Source organism: Marmota monax, unplaced genomic scaffold, assembly GCF_021218885.2.
Source record: "Marmota monax isolate L192 unplaced genomic scaffold, Marmota_monax_Labrador192_F-V1.1 WCK01_AAM20220418_F8-fsc00035, whole genome shotgun sequence".
In the NCBI taxonomy this organism is placed as follows: domain Eukaryota; kingdom Metazoa; phylum Chordata; class Mammalia; order Rodentia; family Sciuridae; genus Marmota; species Marmota monax.
The window spans coordinates 13,203,512-13,231,460 of record NW_026691961.1 but is presented as its reverse complement, the minus strand read 5'-3'; the positions used below and the strand labels follow the sequence as shown (position 1 = coordinate 13,231,460).

Sequence of the window (27,949 nt, the reverse complement as noted above, 5' to 3'; positions counted from 1 at the left end):
AATTTGTCTCTGTTTATACAACAACTTAATCGGCCAGGCCAATCACACATGTGGATAAGAACACTAGAGGTGGAAAGGAAATATCAAGGAGTGTGTGATTTACAATTGAATAGTAACATAGGCAAACCGTCTTTAAAAATTTAATCACCTTGTGTTTGAAATCATGGGTGTTTTTTAATTTATTTATTTTTGTCCTCTAGGAAAAGACCTGGATTAAGCAAGGAATGAAAACACATACGACTTTCACGTTGGGCACTAGTTAGGTCGTGGAGACAATCTGGGAGATGGCCCAGCGGCTGCTGTCAGGACCCCACTTCTTCTGGCTCTTGGGGTCCTGATCTGCTTGTTAGCGACAGCCCTGTGACAAGACTGCTCTTGTTTAGAGTGGAGAGGTGCTAACTGGCTGCCGGGCACTTGTTCTTGTTTGATTTTACTGATGGCAATTGTTATTTTCAACAGTGCTTTCGATGGCTGCCCACCACTCAGAGGACACATTCCAGGGTCCAGATTCCTTTATGTGGCATTTCCAGGTCTATAGCAACCTTTCTGTAGAGGGACCCTCTGATCTGAACAGATCAATATTTCTCAGCCTCTGGAAAACACTTAACTTGGCTCAGAAATTCCCACCAGTCGGTGTTGGGTAAAGACCAGGCACCTGCCTTTTCCTTTTCTTTAACATGTCTCAGTGGATTCTGAAGATAAAGGTTGAGAAGTGTCCTGGCGCTCTACCCACCCCTCCTTTCTCCCATAAGGGATGTCATCATTGGCTCTGCCCTGGTGAAGGTCACACCTCTGAGTGACGTGGGCTAAGGTTATGGGCTCACGCAGTGTGGAAGACACTAAAATTATGGAGGAGGAAGAAGAGGAGGAGGAGAAATGATAAGAAAAGGAAAATCTTCTCTGAGCTTAAACTTATGGCTTCGTGTTTATTAATCTGGACTCTCCAGGCCCTGATCAGAGAAGTAAGGCCGCTGTTGTATAGAGCCCACAAACTAAGAATGGCTTCACATTTTTACCTGGTCAGGGAAAATGGCCCATATTTTGCAATGCATGATGATGAGGCGAAACTTAAATCCCAGTGTCCTTCACGTTCTACTAGAATACAGGCCCTCCCGTTCATTCACGTGCCGACTGTGGCTGCTTCTGCAGGATAGCACAGAACGTAGTGGCCGCACAGGGACACATGGACGGCAGTGCTGAGAGCCCTGACAACATGGTCCTGCTCTGGGCTACGAAGCCCCCTGTTCCTTTCTCTTTTGTAGCTAAATCTGGCCTGACCTTCTTCCCAAGCATGGAGCTGCCTTACATCTGCATCATGGTGCTCAGCACGATGGCCATCAGCACTGCAGCTACTCTGAGCTGTCAGTCATTATCTTTGATTTCCTGTGTGCAGGGAGGGTCCACTCAGCAGGTCTGGGCTGCCTCGAGCCTGCACATTTCCAAAAGCCACTTGCCTTTGGGACCAGCCCCGGCCAGCTCCTGAGAAATGTGTGCTGAGCCCTTAGAGTAGTGGGTGTCTGCTCAGAGTCTTTCTGTACACTGGAAGCCTCAGAATGCAAGAGGCCAGTTTGATCCGGGAATTCATGGTGACAGTGTGATTCAGGGGGACTGCCCATTTATTTAGAGGTCTGGGTACAGCATGCTCTGTGATGGACCCCATAAAATACTGGATGCGGAGGCTCAGGTGAGCCTTGCTGGTTGGTATCCAACCTGTGCGTGCTGTCACAGGCCAGGTCTAGGGAAGGTAAGCACATGTGTGTGACTCCACAGGAGGGACACGGGAAGCAGTGGCCTGGCTTCTGCTGAATGCACCTGCACATGCTTCCCCTTAGCTGACCGATTCTGCACCATTTTGCTATGGTACACCCTACCTGGGGGTCTAACAGCCCTCCTTTCCCCTGTGAGGCCTCCTAGGAAATCTCTGAGCCTGGGGGTGGGCTCGGGGACTCCCAACACCCATGAAACCACAGAGTTTAAGGTTTTCCATGCTGGAGTCAAATAACAGCAACATAACTTCCAAAAGACTCTCTGACTGCCATGGATGAGGACAGGTGCTCCTGCCGCACCAGCTGTAGGACATGAGACTTGTTAAGATGCTGGGTGCGCACGTGTGACATCTTTAATGGTGTGCTTCTTTTAGGACAGAATTTCTCAGCCTCAGCTCTATCGACATTTTGGTTCCAACAATTCTCTGTGAACTGCAGGAGGCCTCCTTCTTGGCCTCCACCCAAGAAGATGTCAGCAGTGAACCCCTCTGAAGAGGTGACAATGAAAACATGTCTCCAGAAATTGCCAAGCTCCCTTGGGGGATGGGGGGGCGGCCACTCCCAGTTAAGAATCATTAATGTAGAATACTGCGTTAAGTAAAGCATCATGGGAGGTAACGTCGGGAAAAATAAAGGGGCTTTAGAGTCACTGAGATAGATAGGGGACTGGACCACGGACACTTCCCAGGCCAGTGATGTTGGGCAACTCACGTTCACAGGATTTCTAATTTACCTGTGAAATGAAGAGCATGCCATTTACCGGCAAGGATTTAATCTACGGCCATGTACGTAAAGGTCTCCATATGGGAGTCTGACCTGCAGCAGGTCATGCTAAATGCAAATACATTTTTATTAGTTGTTGCTACGTTGCAAGACCTAATGCATAGAAGATATGGAGAGCACACTCTTGCCTCAACTTACAGAGACAGCCTCCAAGCAGGATGGTGAAAAATATGGGCTTTAAAGTTAGTTAGAAGAAAAGCCTTTATATAATCACCAGATTTTTCACCTCCTAGATCTGTGACTTAGCGGGCGGGATACAGTCTCTATGAAGCCTCAACTTCGTCATTTCTATGATAAAGACAAGTGGAGAGCAAGTTCCTGAGGCCCTAGGGAGCTGCACAGTATTCGGCATGGTGTCAGGCACAGGGGCCCGGGTCAGCTTACTTTGGTGGATTTGTTGTACAGAGCTTCTCAATGTATTGATTCCGGTAGCCTAAAACCATCCCTGGGAATTCACCCAGAACTCCCCCTCTTCCCAAGGCCCACAGGTGGAGCTTCCTGTATAAGGCACACCCTGCCACTCTCGGGGCTTTGCGGGAGTCGTCCTTGATAGGCTTCCCATGCAACAGAAAGAAGATTTAGGAAATGCTGTGTTAGCTTATGAGCAAGTTCTGATCCTATCTGAAGACGAAAAAAGCCTCCATCAAAGACAACTGCATTCCCTTCGTGGGACTTGGAAGGACACAGCTAAAAATTAAGGCCAAATGTGGGCAGGGATGGAATAAAATCTGATAAGACAGATGCGGGGAGGAGGCAGGAGATGAGTGAATTGCAACCGAAAGGGGAGACGGAGGTAAACAGATGTACAAGATAAACTCTCTGAAGTGGAACATTTCCAGGCTGAAAATCCTTTGCTTGGGGACTTAAATCTGGACGCTCCCGTTCCAGTTCACTGAAGTGCAGTGCATTTGAATTTGGCAGATGTGTAAATTGTACAAAGCATCACAGAGCAAAGGTCATTGTTCATCAGGAGCAGCTTCTTACGGTCACGGCTCTGGCCCAGTCCAGGCTGGGGCTCTGGGCGGGTGCAGGCAATTCTGGATGTCTGGAAATTAGCTGCTATTGGAGCAAAGTGGTAGCAGGTACGCTTCAAGGCCACTCTGTGCTCTCCCAGGCGGCTACAGGAGCACCCCAAGGAGTGGGCTTTGAACCCCGAATTGTGGGCCAAGTTTCCCTGTGTCCAATCCAACCTCCAAATTAAACAAACTTGTATCCAGGACCCCAGTTAAAGAGAGTTTTGTACAAGACCACATTTGGGGGATGCTCTTGTATTCAAATCCCAGGAAAGGAAGTGGAGGGAGGTCCACGGAAATGTGCGGTGGAGGCCATCCCCTTAACGGTATTGGGCTCAACCAAACGGAAGTGGGAGGACAACGGGAGGGAGACCTGCGTCTGCCTTCTTGTGACCCAGTTCTGGGATGAAACAGGGTTCACAGGGCCAAAAGCCCACAGAAAACCCATAGCTCTGTATGGCTAATCCAAGGTCAAGTGCAGCTGCCCTTCTGAGATAAGCAATCACAGAGTGCTATATCCAACCTCTCACTTTAAAACTCCAAGCTGAGACCCATCCACCGTCCCGTCTCCTAGCCGGGTGCCAAGTCATGTGGTCCATGGCCATGTCTGACCGGCGTGGATGTCATCAGTGGAGGTGACTTTAGCGATCACACTAAGCCCTTTATATTTATATTTCACTTACAGCCCTTGAAGTTCTTGGACACTCATTACGGTACCTGATCCTCCCCAGGATGAGCTCATTCCAAGACCTGAACACCTTTCAAATGGGTCTCTGCAGTCAGGCAGGCCTTTTTTTTTTAAGATCCTGTCGTTCTTTTTTCTCAAAACTAGAACTTCTTATTTTCAGGAGTGTACCTATAGGGACCTCCCCCGCCCATCCTGATAATAACGATGATGACATTAATACTGCTCAGCGTCATTGTCCATGTGATTTGTCCAGCTCTCTCTACCTTGGGCTTTAATTGTATGCCTCTTGCTGTCAGGATCTAACCAGGTCTTAGATCTGCATTTCATTAAAAGATCCTTTCCTTTCCCTATCGATCGAATCTCATGGAGTAATCGAACTCAATTCCAATTTTCCTTTGCAGGCGGGGTGTGTGCCCACCACGGAAGTGAGTTATGTCTGTTCAAGTGGTGCATCTTATGAATCTTGTTAAGCTTTGCTGCCTTGTAGCCCCACTGATGGAATATTTAATCACAGAAATGAGTTGGCTGAGATGATGTAGTGTGGGGAGCTCTGCGGTGTGTATCTTGCTGGCAATTGAGAAACAGATAAATTTGCCATTTGTCAGGACCACGCCGGCAACTCTGTATAACCTTCTGTTATTTATTTTTATTCTGTTTTACTTATTTATGAAGATTGGAGGTACTCTAAATCAATAGTTTTGTTGGGTAGGTATCATGAATATCTGCAGAAGACATTCGTTTTGGAAAGGGACCTGTTTATTAGACGGCAAGGACACTTGCAGGGTCAGTGTAAGAATTCCCTTGGGGGTCTCTACATCCGGGTTCCTGGAAGTGCTGTTTCTAATCACACTGGGTAACTTGAGGTATCTATGGAGAGTGCACATCTACAGCTATTCCTCTTCCACTTACAGCCCTCAGTTATACTGAAACTCTAAAAGGTAGGCCAAAGTCTTCAAGACCCACCTGGGTCCTAATTGACTGATTACATTTGCCTGGAGACTATGCCTCAAGGGGGCTGCAGATGATTAGACCCAGGAAAAAAAATCAAAGCTACTTAGCTTTCGAGGAAAACACCCTCCTGTCTTTGGAGAAAATTTCTATATGTTCATGGGATATGCTGATTTATGTACATCTGCTTTAGAAGCCTGGTATTGAACAAGAATTTTAAAGAGTTCATCTAGGTATGACTTGAGGAGAATTTGGGGGGGTAGGGGGGAGGAAAAAAAAACTTCCAAAATGAAAGACCTTTTATAACAGTTTTCAAAATGCTTCCCCTGGAATGTGTGTGAGGGAGAGCAAATGTCATAATTTATCAAAGCAAATTAATACTGTTCAGCTGGTAATTAAAGGTCCTCATTAAGAAGTGAACTGCTTTCCCCACACCCACCCTGCGTTAGCAATAAAAAAGCACTCGGGGCATCAAAAGGTTATACACAAAAATCAATAACTTGCCATTTTATAATTAAAAGAGAAAATAAATGTTAGGGAAAAGTCCACTAAATTAGGAAAATTACCTTTAGGAGAGATTGAAAATATTGATTTTAATTTACAAAATATGTGAACTTTTCACGCCCCATTCTGAGAGACAATTGGAGGCTGGGTTGTTAATTCTGCATAAGCATCAGAAAATCAATAATTATGCTAAGGGAATATTATGAAATTTGTCATTAACACAACATCTTTCATACAGAGATGACTAATATAGCTGGCCTTCTATCTTAGGCAGACACAGGGCTGGCCTACTCAATACCCAAAGCCAACTGGTGAAAAGGTCTTCATTTCAGCAATCAGACACACCCCAAACAGCAAGAGGAAGCCAAGTTATTTTTATAGCTAGGGAAATGTAAAATGCCCCACAAATTCACAGTCATGAATCTAGAGATGGAAGATGCTGGTTATGCCTGGAGATGGAGATGAATGCCTCCCCATCTCCACCTCTGCATCCATCCATCCATCCCGCACAGGCAGTGCCTGAAATGTGAGGGTTAAGCTCCTTAGCTTCTCAGAGCTTGTAGGTCTTCAAATATTTCAAAGGAACTGTGCGAAAGTGGTGGAACTGCAGATGTTTGCTCATATTTCTGAATATCACGGACTCTGTCTACGCAGATGGGACAAATAGGGACGAGAGAGATCACCTGGCCTTGCAGGTGATCCAGGTATCTGAGGCATCAAGCACAAATACCTAGGTTTCTCCAGCTAACGCTTATTCTCCCAAGCTCTGCTTCCTTATTATTGGAATCCCTCATAGCAAAAACCTTCCGTTGTTCAGGCTCCTATAAGGTTCTCCTGACACACCCAATTAATACGCCCTGGGATATGGTGGTAAGGTTTGGAATAATCCAGAATGATTATGTGTCCTCTTTTAAGTGTCTGGTTTGGACCCAGAGAGGTAGCATGATCACAGGACCCAGACAAGAGAAATTACGGCTGTTTGTATCCATCCCCAAAGTTATGAAATCCTCTACCCTGGATGTACAGAACTCCGGGACAATTAAAGCCGGATTTAGAGATGTGGCCTGCTTCTGACCAGCGGTGAATTGTAGCCCAGCAATACAGACGTCTGGTACCTTAGTTTTCTCCTTTACAAACTGTCCTGAGGGCCGCGCATATTCATTTGTGTCACGTATAGAGAACAGCGCCTCTACGGGGAGGTACCAAGTACTCAGAAAACATCATCCCCTGACACTTGCTCTTTCCCCCACGGCCCTGCTCCTCAGGCTGGGCCCTGAGCTACTCTGAATGTTGCTCAGTGCTCTAGAAGGAGTGCACACCACCAGTTCCTTCCTGTACATGTGCATCCATCGGAACTGTGGCTCCGATCTAAATGTCCCCTTAAACAACACAGACACACACGTGGGACCTCAAGGAAATCCCTGGAGTCTTCCTGGTTAAGAAGGCCACGCAGGACAGAAGCTACCTTGCATGGGACGCGAAACGTGCACCTTCCTTTATCACAATTCCCATAGCGTCACCAGCCACCACAGGAAGCCCTCCTGCCTCCTGTTCTTGACCCCATCACTTAGGGGAGAAAACCTGTGCACGGAGAACCCGCCACCTCCCCAGGGCAGCGTCTGCTCTCAGACCACTCGGGAGAGGTCACGTCTCTACAGGCTTGGACAAGATATCCTCCTGCAACACCTGCCGAGTCCACGTGCCCCTAAACAGACTGCAGTGCCCCGGATCCCAGGAATTGACCGCCCCCAGAATGACATTCTGAGAACGAAAGAGTTAATTCTCTCCTGAATTAAGAAAAGGGTCTTGCAGTCGAATAGTATGTTAAAATCAGCTCTCAGCTCATTTGGCCCCATGCAGAGAGGTGTTGCATTAACTGTTTTTATTTACGAAACGTGTTTAAGGTGCTGGACTATTTGGCCAGCACAACTACGATGTCACTCCCTTTAATCCTAACAAACATCTAAGAGCTGGTTACTACCATTATCCCATTTGACAGATGAAGCAACTGAGGCACAGAGAGGTTAAGTAACTTTCCAGGACCACACTGCTGGCCAGCGGGGGAGCCAGGCTCTGAGCTTGGCCGTCTGGGTATAGTTTCCGTGCTCCTTGCTGTTCTGTGTGTCCTCTCGGGAGAGATGGGGTCCATGTTGTAACCATGGACTGTCCCGTGTCCCTCCTCCCCCACAAGGGCCAACACAGCTTCCACTTTACAGTGGCAGACTTAGTCCAGGCTCCTGGTAAATCTCACCCACAAAGAGCACCTGCAAATATGGCCGACCTGAAACCCAGAACTCTGCTCTGACACGGAGCCACTCCAGAGTTATCCAGTTTTAATTTTTAGTGCAGGGGTAGCTCGGCTTCCTGTGTTCCTTTCTCACCCACTAGGGCTGAGGCTCAGGGTCAGCAGAATGGCAGAAGTTGGGTGTCCCAAGAAGCAAGAAGGCCAGGGGCATGACTTACCGTCGGAGGTGGCTGAGTGAGGGACCCTAGATCAACTGGGAATCTACTTCTCCTCTCTCAGAAGCAAGAGCCTCATCAAAGGAAGACTCTTTTTGCATTTCCATGTGGCAAATCTACTACTGGGGTTCTAAGTGTTGGGTGTAGACTTGACAGTGAGCAAGAAGACCCCGGGCAGTAGTGACAGGCCCAGCCACGCACATCTGGACAGGGAACCTCAGCCGCTGATGCTCAGGGCAGCCCTCTCCCACCAGGTGGGCCCTGAGCTTCCCAAGAGTGTGGTTTCCCTCTGGAGGGTGGTTGGTGCCAGGGCAGGGAAGGGGTGAGGACAGAGACACACCCTGAAGGCAAAGTAGAGAGAAGTGAAATTGCTAAGGGACATTGGTTAACTGAGAAAGAAAGACAGCATGATCCTTCCCAGTATTTTAAACAGGCCTTCTCTTACGTAGGCCCACGGGCTGTCGGGTTATGGGCATAATTAGGCCGACTCTCTGCTTTGCCAGGAAAACGAAAATGTGACCTCAAATGGAAATGAGTGACTAAAAGACACATCCAGGCACATAGAAATGATGGGCATGGACCCCTCTCCCTGTGTTCAAATGCAATTGAACAAAAGCCTCAATGCTTTCTCAGGACGAAACCAAAGTGAAATGTCCCAGGATCAGGGCCCGGTAACTCACACAGTGCACCTTTAATTTTTCAAGGGTTTTAAACACTGTTGGTTTTGCCCCAGGAAATCATTCAGAACTTGTTAGGACAGGGATTCACTGGGTTCAGATTATTTCACAAAAACCCATTATTTACCAGCAGGCAAAGCACATAGAGGGGAGACCAAGGGGGCAGCATGCCAAAGAGAACTTGTTTTTACCTGCATAGAACTCGGGACTGTAGACGGCACCCACAACTGGATTCAATTTCCAGCCTTCAAACAAATAAGCAAAAGCGTTATTACCACCTGGAGTCAACAACTTTCATCACTGCAAAGTAGCCGCAATTCAAACCGGTTGAAGGTTTTTCTGATTTAAAAAAAAAAAAAACAACTAAAGAATATATATTTGGGGAATGCATTAAAATATTTGCATTTGAAAACTATACATTAAAACGGATTTATGCCCTTCTTTGATTTTCTGCCAACACAAGTTAATGGGATGGAAACTGCTAGCCAGCTCCAGGTGAACCTTCTGAAAATGATGTAATTAATTTTCTACCATATCAATAACATACTCGGACGATTATCATTCCTAATTATGACCCTGGGACTAGAGGAATTCTGAAGTGCTTTATGAATACCGAAGAAAATGGTACTTTATCCCCTGGAGATTTAGTGTGGAATATATTTTAATGCATCCAGGAGCCATAAAAATTCTTAATCAGCACATGATATCTAAGGTAACTTTCAAACACCCTGTCTGTGAGATTAACAGAATCCTGTAATTTTCCAAATGCTTTGGATGGAAAGTTTTCTTTAAAACGAGTCCTGGCCCTTCAGAAATTTTTCTCGAGAAAAGATCAGACAAGAAAATTCACAAGTGGAGACGCAGGTTACAGACCCGTGGACGTGACCCAGGGAACATCTCCTCAGAATGACCATCTTTGGGAGTTGTGGTCTTTCCTATTGGAAAGTCTTCAGGAGTGGGAGACTATACACTAGAGGACTTCTTTTTTTTCTTTTCTTTTTGGTACAAAGGATTGAGCCCAAGGGTGCTTAACCTCTGAGCCACATCCCCAGCTACTCTTTTATATTTTATTAGAGACAGGGTCTCACTGAGTTGCTTAGGGCCTCACTAAGTTGCAGAGGCTGGATTTGAGTTCGCCATCCTCATGCCTCTCAAGTTGCTGGGAGTACAGGCATGCACCACCACACCTGGCTCATTATAGGATTCTTGAAGAACAGAGGAGGCTGAAGTTGAGCTCTGCCTGTGTCCATGAGCAGAAAGTCAAATACCAAAGCTCCTGAGAAAGGGAGATGGTGACCCTGGATGTGAAGGAAGACATTTCCAAAAACAAGAACTCTATGGGACTTTCCGGAAAGTGGTCTGACTCTCTACCTGGCCTAAGTAAGGCACCTCCCTGAGCAGCTGAGAGGTGTTCCTGAGATCCATTGAGTAAAACAGAGGCCCCAGGATCTTTCAAGATCCAGAACTTTCTAAGAAATGTGTTGCTTCTGAGAACTTTCAGTTCTAACCTGAAAGAGCTGAATGGTTTGCATTCTTAGGATAAAGTTTTTCAAAGAGAACTTGGATCACCTGCAAGGTATTAATGGGGACTCCTGGGCTCCCTTTTAGACGTACAGAAGGGGACAAGAAGTTCTAAGGCTTTTTAAAAGTATTTACATGTGACACCTTCCTCTTTCACACTCACCATGTTTTGCCTTAAAGAATTCACAGCATGTTTCTAATGAATGTGCAAAATGACTTCAATTTCACTCACTGAAATTCCACCACTTCCAAAAAAAGAAGTGGGGACATGGGGCTCACACCCACATCTCAAGTTATTTGGAGTCAAGAAAAAGATAGAGCAGTGAGTTTGCATTCAAGGTGTAGACATATTTAATGTTTTCTATCTTCCTAGTACTTCACGGAAGTCTAGAAAGCTGAAATACCTGGAATCACACAAACTGAGGAATTAGTGATTCTTCTCCTTCTCCTGCCCCTTTTTCTCCATCTCACACCTGTTTAGGGTCCTATTTTTTGGACCATGGAGATGAAGTCTGTTCATCCCCAAACTCAAGTTTTGTTTCTTGTATACATCCTCATTAGCTCCCCTACATACGTTTTTTTGGTAGGTAATCCTGGGGCACACTATTACTTTTGATGTCACTGTCAAAGACTGGAAATAATGCCAATGGCCTTTTATTATCTTAAAGAAGTGGATTTCTCAGAGGTGTCTAAGACTGTCCAGAAATCTCATTATTCTCATCTGCCTTCATCTTCCTTGTTTATTTGGGCCAAAAATCCATCCATCCATCAGTCCATCTACCCATCCATCAGTCCATCTACCCATCCATCCATCTATCCATCCATCTACCCATCTGTCCATCCATCCATTCATCCCTTTGTCTGTCTGTCTGTCTATCTATCTATCTATCTATCTATCGACTGCTTATGTATCTACCTCTCAACTAACTTGTCTGCCTGCCGATTTGGCACCTATCTGCCTGTCTATCCATCTGTCATGGATTTTTTATCTGCCTACCTACCTACCTATCATCTCTCTGCCTATATGTTTGCCAAGTGTACTCATGGAAAATTTGCCGTCAGTTTAAGACTAATATAAATTAAATGCCATTCTCCCTGGTCAGGTCGTCCATGCCATCTCACATCTGAGCCACCAATTGAGAGAGGTGAGCAATGAGGTCTCCTCTGCAAGAATCCAACTTGGAATGTGTGAGCTACAAAAGGTAATGCCTCTGCTTGGCTGGTTGCAGGAGCATCAGTGCAGGTATCACAATTCTTCCTGTCCCTGTCCTTTCCCCTAAATGAGGCTGCTCCCCTCCCACCACAGGGACATCAGGGACTTTTCTCAATGGTAGGACAGGCATGAAAACTCAGCTTCTAATCTCTGCAACCCTGACGCCTTGTTCCTTCCCAAGTCAAATGAGCTGTCTTCATCCCCTGGTCCCCTCAAAATAACTCCTGATGAACAGTTCTCCCCATTCCCTCCTGGTCCTCATATGGGATTTGCAATCCACTAGAGAATATGCTTCTGGGCCTAGAAAACTTCTTTCCTTCTTCTCCACCGCCACCGTCCCAGACGGGACACTTCTACCTCTTGCCAGACATGCCCCCCAGCAAGCTCACTACTGCTCTTCCCTGTTCTTCCTCCCTCCCTCTCTGGCCCCACTGCAGTGGTCACAGTGATGTGTGAGAAGTTGATTAGGATGTGTCCCTCTGCTGCTCAGAATTCAACAGCTTCTTTCTGGACCCAGGACGAACACAGATTCCTTGCTTTGGTCTAGAAGCCCACACCCTCTGACCTTTGCCTGTTCGTTTTGTACCACTGTCCTCTTCTCTCCAAGCCACAGTGGCACTGGGCCATTCCAATCTGAATAAAACCACCCAAGACTATTCTGGATTCAGGCTTTCCCCCCTGTGCCTGGAGAACTCTACGCAGCTCTTCACAAAGTTGTCTTGGTGCATTAGATCTTCGAATTCTTCCCAGAGTATGCTGCTTTCCCACCTTTCTTAGAAGGGTTTTTCTTTGATTCAATGGCCAGTTATATTTTTTGCATGGCTGTTTAACACCACCTGAATTTTCATTTTTCTTCTGTGTTTGTTCTTATTTTCTATAACCACCTCATTAAAATGAATGGTAAAAGTGAGCAGGAACTGCTGTCCATCATGAATCCCCACCAACTGAAAAGTTTTTTAGGCAAATATTAGGTGCTCCGTAAACATTTCCTTGGTTTCCTTCTGAAAGAGCAGAAGGAACACAGAGCTCTCTCTAACGGACTCGTTGTCTTTGGGCTCAGGTGGTTTCCTTCCACCCTTCGCCGACCTACTTCCTGGTAGACGCTGTATGTCTAATGAAGGACCTGCTAGCAATTGACTGTCTTCCAGGGAGAGGCAATGAGAATCCAGCCCTTAATATCACCTCTGCTCAGTTTTACAGACCTTGTGCAGGCTTATGTAAATGAATGCAAATCATATGCAAATGAACCCGTAGTTTCTGCAACTCCTTCTAGTACCTGGAAGAGACCCTTGGGATAACCCTGCTGGAGATGATGAGCCTGCACTGTCAGGGAGACGGGAAAATGATCCCGTTTTAAATTTCCTAGGCAGTTTGTGTATGTCCCCAGGCCTTGCAAATTCAGAGATTTTGATCAAGGACATTAAACTGAACAATGAGGCTTACAACAAAAAAGAGAAAAGCGGATAAAGCCCACCACTCCCAGCATCCCAGGGCCTCCCTACAACAAGGCAATGGAGCAGAGCCCTGGCACGTTGGGTCTCGCTCCAAACCAGACACAGGAGTGGTTTAGAGAGAACCCCCTGAGGTTGGGCCTCAGGAGCTGCATCTAAATCAGCAAGCACTTCTTGCCCCAAATTTAGCTTGCCATCCTTTTTTAAAGAACAGACCAGAACCCCCCAGTGTGGGCTACCCCTAATGTGAATTAACAGGAGCCCAAAACACACGTGGCCTTTTCCAGGGCTCTGCTGGGCTGAATATCAAAGAAATCACATTCCAGAAAGTACTCTCAAACACCCTCCAGGGGTTCAAAACCTGCAGGGGGGGGGGGGGGGCTTCCTAAAGGATGCAGCAAGGGTGCAGGAGACAGAGCCCTGATGTCAAAAGGAAGGGAGGCTAATTGGTAATTGCACATCATTTACAGGAGAGTTTGGGTTTGGTTGACGTAATATTTGTTTCATTTTTTCCTAAATGTGGATTTATGACCAACGTTTAGATTCTATCAAAAAGACATGCTTTCTGGTGCTCTGGAAATGGTGCTAGAGATGGCCACTTTGAGTTCAGAATCCCCCAGACAGCTCTGTCAGCGAGGAGGGGTCTCTAGATAATGAAAGACGGTTCAAGACTGAGCTTCCCAGACCCTCTCTGGCCTGTTCATTTTGTCTTCTCAGTCCTTGTTAGGGTCTGGATACTGGATCCTTAAACTGGTGCCTATCAGGAATTAGCATCCACAGTGAAAAAGGAACAAGATGACTACTTAGTATTGAGATTGTTGGGTAATTAAATAAAATTGTAGTACAAATCATTGTGAAAAAATAATCAGGGTGCTTTGCACACCTAACATTGGGTGGAGTGCTTTCTCTCCCATACGGATGACGAGTATCTATGACAGCGTGATAGGTTCAGGTCCCATGACATGTTCAGTTCCAACTTGAGAAAACTGGTGTGGGTTGAGTTGAAACAACTTGCATCCAGTTCAAAGGCCAGTGAGGAGCACAGCTGACTGATGGAGGAAACAGAGTCCCCCTCTCTCTATTGTCTGGGAGGCTTAGGTTCACTGTTCATCGCTTCTAAAAATCTCTAAGAAATGAAGCAGTCATGTCTAATGCCCAGGCTTCACCCTCCATATCCAGATCTTAACTCGATTGGCAGATCCAGCTCTTGATACCTGTGTACACAGGGCACTCGGCTCCTTTGTGCAGGTAGGTCTTCTTGGGTGTATGAGTCGATGGTGTGATTCCCTCTTTGCAGAGCTTTCTGACAGGTACAATTTCCAAGCCTGTATTTCCGTCCACAGCACTCTCTCACATCCATGCGTAAAAGTCCTGGGAATAGAACCTGCGCACTCCATAGGTGTACTGACCATCATCCTCCACAGCAGCACCTCCCAGGAGCGTGTCTCTCGCTGCATCTGAGGTCAAGTCTTGGGCATCATTGGAAGCTCCTCAGGTGCTGAAACTTTGGTTGGATACATGATGGAAAGAATTCGTGGGTGGGATGTGGGCCCTGAGGCCTATATTCCTCCACTTGAAGATAACTTGAAACTTGGAGGACCAATAATTTGTAATTCCGTTAAAGCATGATTTCCATGGTTTGTGATAATTATACAGCTAATGAATGAACCTCAGTGATAGCTTTATTTTTTCACTTTAACATGACTTCCTGGGTCCTGATTGATCTTTCTTCCCCATACCTGTACCATCTTCTGAGGATTTTAAGGACCTTGTGGTTTCCCAGTTAATACCACACTGCAATTTATGGGACATTTTATTTATAGTGGTGATATTTACTTCCTAATCAAAAGAAAAGACTTCATTAATTACTTGTCTCATCTTGGCTCAGTTTTTACTCTCTCTAAAATAGGATGAATGGTGTCCTTTTTGCAAGTTTTCATTTGGTGCTTTTAGAATACTTCTCAGAATGCATACAGAGAATTCCAGAAGGGTTGACTATTTATGAACTGGCTTTGAATTGTGTCCAAAAGTACTACAGGTATGCTTTCCATAGTTATGGATCTGTAACTCTTACTTTAAAATCAATGTGTATATGCATGTATTCCCATGGCTTACAGAATAATATTTGGCTTCCTGGTTTCTCACTTGGCACACATGCACCTTCGCCAGGCAGGCCCACACACCTGAGCTTCCACGCATGTGCACACAGAGCTGTGACTTCATAACTCAAGAAAATGCACAACAGTCAGGCTTACGTCACCATAGACAATGGGCAAGTTGCAGAGCTACAGTTTTTACCCAAAGAGATGGGGCTCCTGATACATAAATCAGAGGTTCAATTCTCTTTAGTGCTGGGAATTCAAGGTCAGTTGTTGAAATTGTCCACACCATTTAAGGGTCTCTTTTGGATTGTTGAAACCAGGAAAAGTGGCGAGAAGAAAAACAATTCTGTGGTCTTTCAATTTAAAGCCACATTATATCAAGGGTGGTCAACTGTAGTGTATCTGCCCTCAATATAACGGTGCCCCTTTCTAAATTAAGAACAGATTGACTATGTCTACATAGCCGTGGGCAGAAGGAAGAGGAAGAACAAAAAGTATCAAATGCTAATATTATTGTTTGTGTCACTTAAACAAATGCAAAAATGCAAACAATAAAGCATCTGTTTGCAGTGAGACTCTCAATACACCATATCCATTTTTGTGGAATGTTATGTAACCACCCAAAAGAATTATTTTGGATCTCTATGTATTAATGGAAGGACTCCACGTTGATTTATCAAGGCCCATTAAAAGCAATGCACCATTTATGTCAAAAATTTGTACACAATGCTGTGAATCCTATTAAGCTATATCTACTATACGTGTAACATAAAAATACAACTTAAAGCTGAAAGCAAAAACCTGTAACTGCTTCCTCTGAGTGGGACAGAGGAGAACAGGCTGGCAGTAGTACTAGTAGTACTAGTAGTACTAGTCAAAAGACTTTGGCTCCGTCTTGAATGTTTCCTTCTTTTGAAATTGTTTTCTTTCTTTAAAGAATTCTGTTTCCATATTTCATGTATAATTAAAACTTCAGATATTTCATATACTTTTACCTTTGATTGTAATAAAATTATATCATTTTTAAAAACATATAAGCCCAAGAAAATATTTTCTTATCTCACAATTCAATGAAATTTTAGCATTTTGTGAAGTTGCTTAGATGAGATCAGACTATCCACATATTTTTCTGTTACTTAAATATTTTTACTTATGGTAGGACCCTTCCTTGCCTTTATCCTGCTCATTTTAATGCGTATAATATTCTACTAAATGTATGCACTTAAATTTACTGTGTTACTTTCTTTTTAGTTTCTAATATGATTCAGAATGTGATTGGTATAACTAATTTCCCCACGAACACCTTAAGAGAGATTATTTTGAGGAGGATTAAAGAATCAAAATGTTTGAACATTTTTAATAAGGTATCATATCCATATGGATTGGTTTTGTGAGTTTTGAAGAGCTTTCTTGGTAGAAACAGGACTGCACTGTCCTAAAGGGGTTTGCAATACACTGCCACCTCCTTCCCTGGTGCCAAGTGGCCCTGGGCACACAGAGAGGCAAGGCACGCGTGGCCCACTCACACATTCTGCTCTCCCACTGCGACTCACTCATGAGAAGACACCCTCCCAGGCACCCCAGGCGCTGGGCATCTCTGGAGAAGACTCAAAGCCACAACCACATTGAGTGGCCACACCTCTAGGAATGAGCAGTGATCAACCGGGACATGGGGGCTAAAAGGGCAGAAGAGTCAAACCTCCCTCCTCCTGCAGTTTAATAGAGTAACAACAAATTACCCAACAAACTCCCGGATAATTGCTGGATCTCCATCCTGTGTGGGAGTCCTCTAGAGAGGCGGGAGGAGGGCAAGCACACTTAACCTGAAAACTAGGTTTGCCTTTGCTGTGAAAATTATCCCATTGATTTAGGTGCTGCCTGCTGCAGGTCAGCCAGAAGGACACAGGGGCCAGGGAGAGGCAAGGGGTCCCTGGTTAAGTAATGTAACAGTTGTAGAGCTTGAGAGGATTTCTCACAAAAGGCAGGGTCTACTTACCGTTTGTATAGGGGTTCACGGTCTTTTTATTTGTCATGACGCGAGCCGTGGCATTATTTACCTACGCACATAGAAAACTCCAATGAGCGCATATTCCAGGGCCGGCCTTCAGTTCAGTTAGTTGCATGCATTATGACTGTGATTACTTATTAAAAACAGAAAAAAACAAAACTAAAAAACTAAAATGCATTTTAATTTATAAAAGGCAATATAGGTGCATAACAAAAAAATCATACATTTTTATAATTACATTTACTTCATAACCATTTTAACTTACAAATCATTTCAATAAAGCAATGTCATCTCATTTAAAAGTTTAATAAAGAGACAGTAAAAGCAAAATTAAAAGATACGGCATAATTGAAGATTTAAAAGCATGCGTGTACTCCATGGTGACACAGAAACAAGAAATCATTTTTTTCTTAAACATAAAATAAAGTTCATATGAAGGGACATGCAGTGGAGTAGAAAGGGAAGAGACAAGGTACAGGGAACATAAATGTCAAAAGAAGGGACAAACAAGTTTAAGCCGTGTGCAACACTTTGGGAGGGAAGGACCATCTGGAAGCAACATATAGCATTCAACACTTGGAACGAGAGCCTTGAACATCGCAGGAATTAACAAATCATTCAAGCTTTTAAAGTCACAGCTAACAAAAGGATAAAAGAGAGGGTGCATTGTGTAACACAATATGGAGTTAACAATCTGAGTAAGATGTGCACCGGTCATAACTCAATCCAGTCAGAGCCTCCCAGGCTAGCTTAGAACGTACACTCAATTACAGGCGTACCAATATCCAAAAAAATAGAGCATCAAGAAAACTTAATACAACAAGTCAGAAAACTCCACGTGGTAGATAGATATGTATAGAGATATATCAGCACTAAATACGTGAAACGGCAGATGGACTTCACCACTTACCATTCAGCACCATCGCCAGCATGGTTTGTATACAGTTACCATGGTTACTGAGAGTTTGGTGAGGGGCCTAAGCGTTACCGTCGAGGGGGGAAATGAAAGGCAAAATATGCAACATCTTACTCCAAAGACTACAGCATTTTTAATTGGTATTTTTTTCTTTTTTTTTTTTTAAGTTTTAACAAATATGACCCTGTGGCTACATTGAGGGGGATCCCAGTGGCACAAATAACAGACTCGGAGCATTTGAATTTTGGTACTTGGATTTTTCAAAGAACAGGGGGCCAGATATTGAGCAGGAAGTCCTTTTTGGTTATTCACTTTTCAATCAAAAGAATGCCAAAAAAAAAAAAAAATCTCCAATTGACTTCTTAAAAAAAAAAAAATGAAAGGTTTCATGACAAAGTCCTCTCATTTTTTTTTTTTTTTACACGAATCTTTGGAATGGCGACTGCTTTCACAATTTAGTTAAATTTGCAAGCCACTGAGGATCCCTCTTCAACCCTGAAGCAGAAAGAAAAAGAAACTCCTGCCTTTGGTTTGATCTGCAATACTGTCTTCTCTTTGGAACCTACTGCACCCATTGTTCATAAAACATGGAAAATAAAATTAAAAAATAAAAAAATAAAAAAACCTTTCCGATTAACCTTTCTTTTGTTTCACTTTTGCCATCCACCTTTCAGCAGTAATAAGATTAACATGATAAAGTAAAAAATCAACAACAACAAAAAAGTAAGGCCAGTTTTCCTTTTTATATATAGATAGATATATATATATATATATATAAACGATGAGAAGGGAGTGGGGTCACATACAAGACGCCAAAGATGCATCCGGAACAACAAATGAGCGTGAAGCAGACATTGATAAAAAAGATGAAAAGGAAAATATTTTGAACATGCACCTCGATTTTACGGCCCTCTACCACGGTGCCGTGTAATTTCTCCCTCGCCCTGTCCGCATCGGCACTATTTTCGAAAGTTACGAAACCAAATCCCTGCATGCAGGAGGGAGAAGGGAAAACAACATGCATATTATTATTTCCATCAACGACCACTTCGTCACGTTCTCTCGCTTTAATTTCTACTCCTCGTCCTGACTTCAGTTCTGTAACATGCAAATTAGAGAAATTATAAGAGTACTAAGATGTGCAATTATTAAGCGACCAATGTGAACAAGATTGTTTTGTCTGTCACCGGTTAGCTGTACCCACCCCACCCTCCCCAGGAAGAATTCCAAGAACGATTCCAAAAAAATACCCTTCTGAACGGCACTACAGAAGAAAGGAAACGTAACGGAAAGAAAATGAGATCAAAATAAAGTTACGGTGTCTTCACAGAGAATAAAATGAGATAACGAGAAAAGAAAGAAAAGGGGACCACTTTCTGGACATGCAAATTAAAAATAAAATAATAAAGTAAAACGTGTGCACAGAATTCAACAGTGAATGCCAAAATCCTCCATCATTGCCTACGGAGTCATGCGGTGTGGTTTTTAAAACACCTCTTCCTCATGCAACCTTAGGGTTATTCGAATTTGTCAATTCTACAGCCTTTACTTCTCAAAAAAAAAAAAATTCAAAGCCTAAAAAAAAGGAAAGACCTTTTTTTAAAAAAAAATATAGATAATAATAAATCTTAAACTCTTGGAGCGGATAAACAAAAATAATCACATGAAATGAATAGAAAGAAACTTCTGTTGATCAATAGTGCAAATAATTCAAGGAATGGCTTATATTCATACCTCCCCCACCCCCCTGAATAACATCCATGCTTTTGAACCGAACAAATTTTCACATGACTTTGTTAACTCAAAAGGGAAAATGTGTATATGTATAGTCAAGTTCAAAGACGCTATGCTGGTATTCACCTGTCATAGCAACAGGTGGCATCTTAAGAAGCTCCACGGACAAAATGTGACTTAGAGTAACACTCTGAGCTCCTCCCCTTTCCCTGATGTAGGACAAATATACCCTTGGCTTCACCACAGGTACATATCGCTTCTAATATTTCAGCCTCAAAAACCAACCCCACTAAACTTCATCCTGTCAAAATCCATCTTTTGTCTCCACCTCACACTGTTCCTAAGAAGAGTACAGAAAATAGGACATATTATTTTTTTAAACCCCTAAACACATTTGTACATCTTGTTCAAAAATATGTACACCAACCTTTTGAACAATTCCAGTGTAAATTTGCCCAGCTCTTTGGGTTTTCAGTGTCAAGCGAGGGAAATAATGGGTTCTGTTGGGATTCTATTTGAGCTGGGTAAACCTTACGTCAAGGTAAGTAAATGTTTGCTCTAACTGCTTAGGTGAGTCAGTTCAATGTTCGGTTTTACTGATAAAATGTGCAGTAATTACCAATAGGTAAGGAGCTATGATCAATTGATATTAGCTCCTGATTCTACAGGAATCTACCATGACCCACAAATAGAAGGCTGTTACAGACAGGCTGCCCATGGGCTAGTCAGAGATGAATTTCTGCCCGTAAGTTTGGACTCATCCACTGAAGACAGGAGCTGTAGATGTGTTCAAGAGAGGGTCGATTGATGGTCACTTGTCAGGATTTCACATTTAAAGAAAAATTAAGTTTCTTTACTTTGGGAGATTGGATGAAATAACTTTTACCATCCTTCCCAGAGTAAAGATTTATGATCGGAAGAAGCCTGAATTATGTGGTCAATGTAAGATTACATGTTCCACAAAAGAAGGATTCTGCCTAGTTTTGTATACTTCCAAACTGGGTGCCAAAAAAAAAAAAACTTGTTAATTAAATAGTTTTGAAAAACAAATAGTTCTGCAAAAGGAAAGAGACAGATTTTTCCTCCTCTCTCTCTGTTCTACCTCTTGGCCAGTGGGTCCTAAACCTAGTTAAACATCAGAAGGAATAGGAAAGATTGGGAAACATTCAGATTCCTGGGCACTGTGTCCTGTCTACCGGATCAGAATCCCCGAGTGGAGCCCAGAAATCTGTTTGCCTAAAAAGCTGTGAGATATCCATGACCTCTTGTCACCCCATGTGCTATCAAAAGAAGGACTTGGTTTCTTGTAATCAGTAGAATTTTATATCACTCATTTTGATGGAGTAATCTGTGGGGCAGGCTGAGTTTATAACTTCTCATCTGGTGCTTAGATGTAGGGGTACCTTGAAGATTGCAATGTCCAAGGGCTAGGCCACATCCTTTTTCTCTGTGGGACCAGCCACCTCTATTACCGTGGTGGGGAGGAATAGCTTAGGTGAGCTGACCTCTGGGCACCCCTGCCCTGCATTATCCTGAAAGCTCTGGTGTCTCACTGTGAATCCTGCTGGCCTGAAATCAGCATGCCGTGTATCAAGGAGAGGTGAAGGTGAGCTAGAAGCATCTTTGGGATCCTAAGGAAAGTGCCTACACTACAAGGGAAAACTCCAAACCTGTCCCCTCACTATAAGCTACAGAGGGGATTCCTTGAGATTTGCCAAGATTGGGTCTGAAACACAGCTCGCCCCAGAAATAGTCCTGCCAATACCAAAACAGGCTTTCCTAACCTCTTCCTTGGAAATTTCCATCTCCCGCTCAGGCCAGAGTGGCACGGCCTTCCCAGGTCCGAGGTCATCAAGTTCCTACCTGGGAGCTGCACTGGGACCAGAGAGAGGCCTGCAGCCCTCCGCACCGCCAAGGACACTCTCTCCCTAGCCCAGCTGGCTTGGACGGCTGCTGCCTTTGACCTGCCTCGCAGTCAGAACTGCATCTCAAGAAATCAGCAACCTGCAGTTCTTGAAAAAGATCGCCACGTTTTTTTCTGTCTCAAAAAGGAGAACAAACAAGCCTACTCTGGACTTGGCTTGGGGAGTGCAGGGACCACATGAGCTACTGTATCGGAACCCCTTAAAGAGGAAGAGTGCAAGAAGAGGGGCCACCCAGAAGGTGGCCACTGCCCTTCATCTGAGAGGTAGCCTCCCAGGGTCAACTGTGACAGGGGGCTGGAGTGGAGAGAGGACTCAGTGCTTCTTGCAGAGAAGACATCTGTGCCGCCCTTTGATGGGCGGGCATGATCAACAGGCCAGGTGACAGGGGCCCCCAGATGGGCGGCCAGACCAGCGTGACTGGCTTATTTTAAAACCTTTCTGTGGATCATCAATTCTGACCTTCCTCGACTGCAGTCACTTTGCCTTTTTGATCTCTGGAGTTTTAGGTGACACCTTCCTTTTTTTGTATTTATGTAAATGCCCATTCTATATCTTAGATAAAGGTCCTGAGCCGCCGGGATGGATGAATGGGATGGTGTTTCAGTCTGTGTGAATAATCAAGGCCTTTGGTCTCTGGTGCAGGGAACTGATCTTTCCGAGAGGAGAGGTAGGGGAGGGTCTGAGTTTCTTTCCTGGGCACGAGCAGCAGCATCCTGTCTACCCCTCCTGCCTTCTCCTGCCTGGCCAATGTCCACTCATCCCCACTCTTGGCTCACAAGTCCCTTCTTTCCAGAGGCTTCCCAATCTCTAACCACACCGGTCTGCCTGTTTGGATCTTCACGGCCTCTCCCATCAGCCAGGGACACGGCACATTTAATGGCCATGGCTTGTCTTCACCATCTGTCTCTCCCTGTGCTCAGGAAAACCTCTGAGGACAGGAAGCACTTCTGTCTTGCCCCTGTGTCCAATACCTGCATATACACGGAGTCAAAGATCAGACTGCGTATTTCCTAGGTCTACCATTAAACCTGGCTGTATTCCCCCAAACCATGCAGAGATAAACAAAATGATTTAAATCTTCTAAAAAGAAAAAGGGAGTGGGTTTCCCAACCCTAAAAGCTATCCAACTCTGGTTCTCAAAGCCCAGTGGGTTTTTGTACCTGTGGCTTTTCTGTATAGTCGGTATCTGTATTTTCCTAAATTACTTAGGCTGTATGTTCCCAGAATATCCCGGAGGCTGCAGTGTATGCACAGGTGCCCATGCACACGCACACACATGCACAGAGCCGTCCGTCCTTGCTGGCACTAAGTGGCCTGCCTCAGGGACTGCACCACAGAGAATGAGTGGCCACAAGGGGAGTCTTGGCCCAAGAGGGCCCGACACCTCCTGGCTGTCTCTCCTGCACTGAGTGATAGAAATAAGGTCATCACACAGTTCAGTTTTCTTAACCACTAAAATGAAAATGCTCCTCTAAAGAAGGCCCTTTCCCATGAAAGATAATGTCAAGTGTGACAAATATCCCTGTGGGAGCCCCTGCCCCCATTTAGCAGCTAGCTCCCAGTTGGACTGTCTCAGTGACATTCCAGCTGCACCTGACCAATCCTCTCCCACCCCTACAAGGCCAGCTCCTGAGAAGGAGCTACCCACTGAGAGAAGGAGGTTATTTTGGATGCTTCCTAATGCAAAAGAAAAATGGGGTAAAAATAAAAAAAAGCCTAATAAAGCCAGGTTCTGGATGTGGCAAACTTAAATGGTCTTTTTCCCAAAGCCCCCAGAGACAGGCTAATCATGGGAATGACGAAAGAAGCTCAAAAATAGCACTACCATTGTACTTTCAAAATAGCAAACCATATTCTTCTAATGTCCCCAAACAGCTCTGGAAAAGAATTCAATAGCTTTTTTCAACTGGCAAAAGTTACAAAACAAAATATGAATTCAATAGAAAAGTTTTACCAAAAAAGCAAGTTAACAAAAAAAAAAAAAAAAACAACAACAAAAAAAAACACCACCACCACCACCAACAACAACAACAACAAAAACTTTCAAAGTAGGGGCACGATAGGCCGGCTCAGGGTTAGAACCAGCAGGCCAACATCAGGGCATCTTCCAAGACCCCCCCCAAGAAGACATCAGGCCAGTGTGGAGAGCATCAGGCCGGAGCTTTGCTTTGCAGATGAGGAAGGAGTCCCTCTGGGTCATGATTTTCATACAAGATGCAGGAGGGTTAACTGCTCCCTCAGCCCCAGCTAAGAGGCCAAACTAAACCCACCTGTGATGAGAATGACCGCAAAACACCTGAAGTTGGAGAAGAAAGACAAAGTCCCTGAATGATCAAAACCATGGAGCACAACGGATTGATTTTTTTTTTAATTCATCTGGCAGATCATCATATCATCTTGTCCGTGGCAGAGAGAATGCTGGAATTTTCTTTCCTCCATTTGATCAATATTGTCCTATTCATTTAATATGAAATCTACTTAGGAGGGAGGAGGGTACAGATGGTCCAATGTTTGCCTCATGGGGAGGATGGATTATGGACCCAGGACAGCGGCTCTGTGGCCCGAGACACACTGGATAAAACCAGCACTGATGTGACCCTCCTGGACCCTAAATTGTCCCACATTGCCTGCGAAAGGAAAGTCAGGGGGCCCAATTAGCATTTCTGTACCTGGTGAGCAGTTTCTGTCAACATCCAGTTTCATAGGAGAGGGAAACGTAAAATTCCCACGGACCTGGGCGTGGCAGCTAGCCAACACAGCACAGCTGTTAAAGGCTGGCTCTCTGGTCACTGCAGCCAACATCCCTGTCCTTTTCTGACGTCATTCCCTGTTTCTCCCCAGTGTCTGCAGCTAGGCCTGTGCCTTGTCTCCTCCAGGGAGATTTGGACGGGGATCTTGAATTTTCTGTGGTAGCTGTAAGAAGGGGATATTTTAGGGACAATGGAAGCAGGAACAAGATTGGCCAAAGGGATATTCTGCATTCAGGTGAAGCTGTGACCCGGGTCCAAAATAGAAAGCCACTGTGCTTGTCCCTGGCAAGACAGATCTGGAAGGTTTGTTACAATGCTGACGGCTGGGCTCCAATTTCAGAGTTTCTGATTCTGTAGCTCCTGGCTTGAGCCTAAGAATCTGCATTTCTGACAAATACCCAGGTGATGCTAATGCTCCTGGTTTGGGACCACACTTAGCCACTGAGAGAGAGCATGCCTTGAGAGAGTTCTGCTTTTTCCTTCTTCCAACATATTTCTCTTTTGAAAAAGTGCTGGAACCTCTTTATATAAGCCCCTGCCTGACTTGTGCTAACACATTAGCTCCAGGAAAAGAAAAAAAAATCTATTAAAAAATTGGGTTTCCTAAACAAAAGCAATCTCAAAGCAATGGTACATTGCAACACGCTAATGAATAAAATTATATTCAAAAGGTTGGTGTATATGAGAGTTCCTCCCTTACGACCCAGGAAAATAACTGCACTTTATTAATACAGAATAATCACAATATTTACCTGCTCGTGAGACTATCAACTCACTTTTTAATATAAAGAACATAATTATCACTGAAAAACAAAAATGTAGCAACAGCATTATTTTTTTAAGCATGGGTAATTTTCCTCTGGAAACTTGAGATATGTATATATAGAAAACAGCAATTTTAAATTACCCCCTACACGTTTTTAAACTGACCCCAGTGGATTTCCCACCACTTTGGAAATGGGCAGGGGTCTCTCAAGAAATTCCCATTGACGTGTATTTCCACAATATGCGGATTAAAACAGTGCAGTTGTTTCCCCTTATTCAGAGCAAACATGTTATAATAAACTAAACAATTCTAACATGAATTAAGTTGCTTACCTTTGAGCCGCGCTCATTAAAAATAATTTCAACATCTAAGATTTTACCAAATTGCTGTAAAGAAATAGAAATATTTTATAAGCAAAGAGAGAAATGGACTAAATTGTATGATGCACACTGGTATAACTGTTCCCCAAATTTAGATTTTTTCTTCCCTCATTTAATATCAAGGATACACGTTTTATATTTTCTACTAGTAAATAATACATTTGAAACATGAAAAAAAACCACATCCACACATAGCATCTCTTGAGTGGCCCTTCGCTACCAGGTGAGGTGTCCCATCAGGGCCTGGTACAAAATATTAATTGGAAGGTTAATTCTGCGTTCCTTTCTTCATGTGCACGAGAGCTTTCCCAGGCACTGAGCAGCAGAGATTTAAAATGGTGAGTCCAGATAATGACCCTCCCAGGTGATTCCACTAGCCTCTCGGAGACACAGGCTGGATGCTGTGGGATTCTGATAATTAAATGTCCAGCTACAGTAGGATGGTGAGGGTGTGGGCTCTGAGCTCACATCAAAGCTAAGAACAGCCAGACCATGTGAGGCAAGTCAACTACAGACGCGGAAGCAAGTCCACCATCCAGGTACCCAGCCTCACCAAGACATCCACCCAGCCATGATGACCCAGACTGAAGTGTGACCTCCCTCCCTAGGGGACAGTCATATGGCTAAAGAAATCAGCTTTAGACCAGTAACACAACCAGGCTTTAGGAAAAGTCTGCAAGAAAGTTTCTGTTTAAAAATAAATTGGACAAGCCAGGCGTGAAGGCACACGCCTGTAATCCCATTGGCTCGGGAGGCTGAGGCAGGAGGATCACAAGTTCAAAACCAGCCTCAGCAACTCAGGGAAGCCCTAAGCAACTCAGCGAGACTCTGTCTTAAAAATAAATAAAGTGAAAAAATGAAACCAATGAATTGGACAGACAGATAAAATATAGACACCCTGTCCAACTTAAATTTCAGAATTTCTAGGATAAGTATGTTCCATCAAATACTTAGGACATACTTATGGTTAATATGTGTTATTTGCCTAAAATTCAAATTCAACGAATATGTTTTTTGTCCGTTTTGGTTTTTAACCTGTGAAATCTGGAACTGCTCGTGAGAAGTGTGCACCTAGTAACTTGATTCTCACTTGGAAACAGGATGTGGCTCTGAGGATGGAGCCACCTGATGACCCCAAGTGCCTTCCCTGGAATTTGGAGTCAGGGTTCTTCTACCCTGTGAAGTAGGGATCCCCTTTCTTGGGTCCAGCACATACCGCTAATGCAGATGGATGGGGTGATGTCCAATGACGCTTCATCATGTAGTGGAACAAATGCCCGTCTTAGTGACGAGAACAAAGAAACAGAAGGACATAAAGAAACATCTCTCCTCTATCTTTCTTTAATTTTGTGCTTCCCTATCATTCATTCCATTTGCTTGTGCATTTGAGATTTAATGGCACCTCTCTTGCACTAGGAGAGTATTTCATCTTTCTCCCATGGGTGGACCAGTTAAGCGTGCTCCTTAGAGCAGAGGGCAGAGGACTGGGTGGGGTTAGGGACCAGCAGTGTGGAAAGGGGACACAGAGTGAAAACAGAGAGCCAGGGACAGCTCACCTGACCCATGTGCCTCACTTGGAGAGCATCAGGAGACCCAGAGAGCAAAGGTCAAGGGGAGCCTTCTAACATCCAGGAAAGACCCCTCGGAACACCCAGGGGCTATCCTTTAGAGCACACAAGGAAGTCTGCCTTCCTTGGAAAGACAGAAAACACACACAAACACAGGCCTGTAGCCTGTAGGTAGCTCTAAACCTCTGAAAATTATTTTGGCTATGGAATAAAGTAACTCGGGGCTTATCATTCTATGCCATAGAAACTTATCCTACCCAGGCAGGGGATCACCGTCTTCTCCTCCCTGAGCACAAGCCATTCTTCACCTCGGAGACGAGGGAACGGACAGGGAGTAACTAAGAGAGGACATGCAGGACGCACCACTGGTGGGGACAGCAGACTGCCCTCCAAGAAGCATGCAGCAAACTCACCCTGTGATTTGTGGACAAAGGTTCTTTGGGTCAAAGAAATATTCTTCTTCTTTTTTTTTTTTAATTAGCATCTTCACTGCCAAGTTTTGGTCAGAGAAAGAACATGATAAAAGAAGAGAAGAAAACCTCCTGGCTTGGGAAAGGAAGGACCGGGCGTGGAAAGGTGAACCGAGTCTTCACGGTGAAGAGCCCTCCAGCTTCAGGAGGTCTGAGGTCAGGGATTCTGACACAAGGCCCTCAGTATTCAGTTCTCACAGAGGTGACCTATGTATTTCAGGCCTGAGAGCGCAGGAGCACACAGATTTATGCAAAGGGAAGCCTGAGAAGGACTTCTTCCACCACCAGGAAGCAAATGTACTGGGG

The 27,949-nt window shown here is 44.4% G+C and overlaps 1 protein-coding gene across 37 annotated transcripts in view; it reads right to left on the bottom strand.

Moving 5' to 3' along the window:
* Rbfox1 (RNA binding fox-1 homolog 1) overlaps positions 1-27,949 on the bottom strand; it is a 1,611,415-nt gene that overhangs the window by 81,312 nt on the left and 1,502,154 nt on the right. For 31 of the 37 annotated variants that reach the window (XM_058579675.1, XM_058579672.1, XM_058579677.1 and 28 more), the window contains 4 exons: positions 25,558-25,611; positions 18,946-19,038; positions 17,123-17,183; positions 9,031-9,084 (listed from right to left, as the gene is read on the bottom strand). In XM_058579675.1, the coding sequence (XP_058435658.1) occupies positions 9,031-9,084; positions 17,123-17,183; positions 18,946-19,038; positions 25,558-25,611 (262 nt within the window). The remainder of the gene's footprint in view (positions 1-9,030; positions 9,085-17,122; positions 17,184-18,945; positions 19,039-25,557; positions 25,612-27,949) is intronic. The other 6 variants (XM_058579691.1, XM_058579690.1, XM_046444992.2 and 3 more) reach the window with 1 other exon arrangement.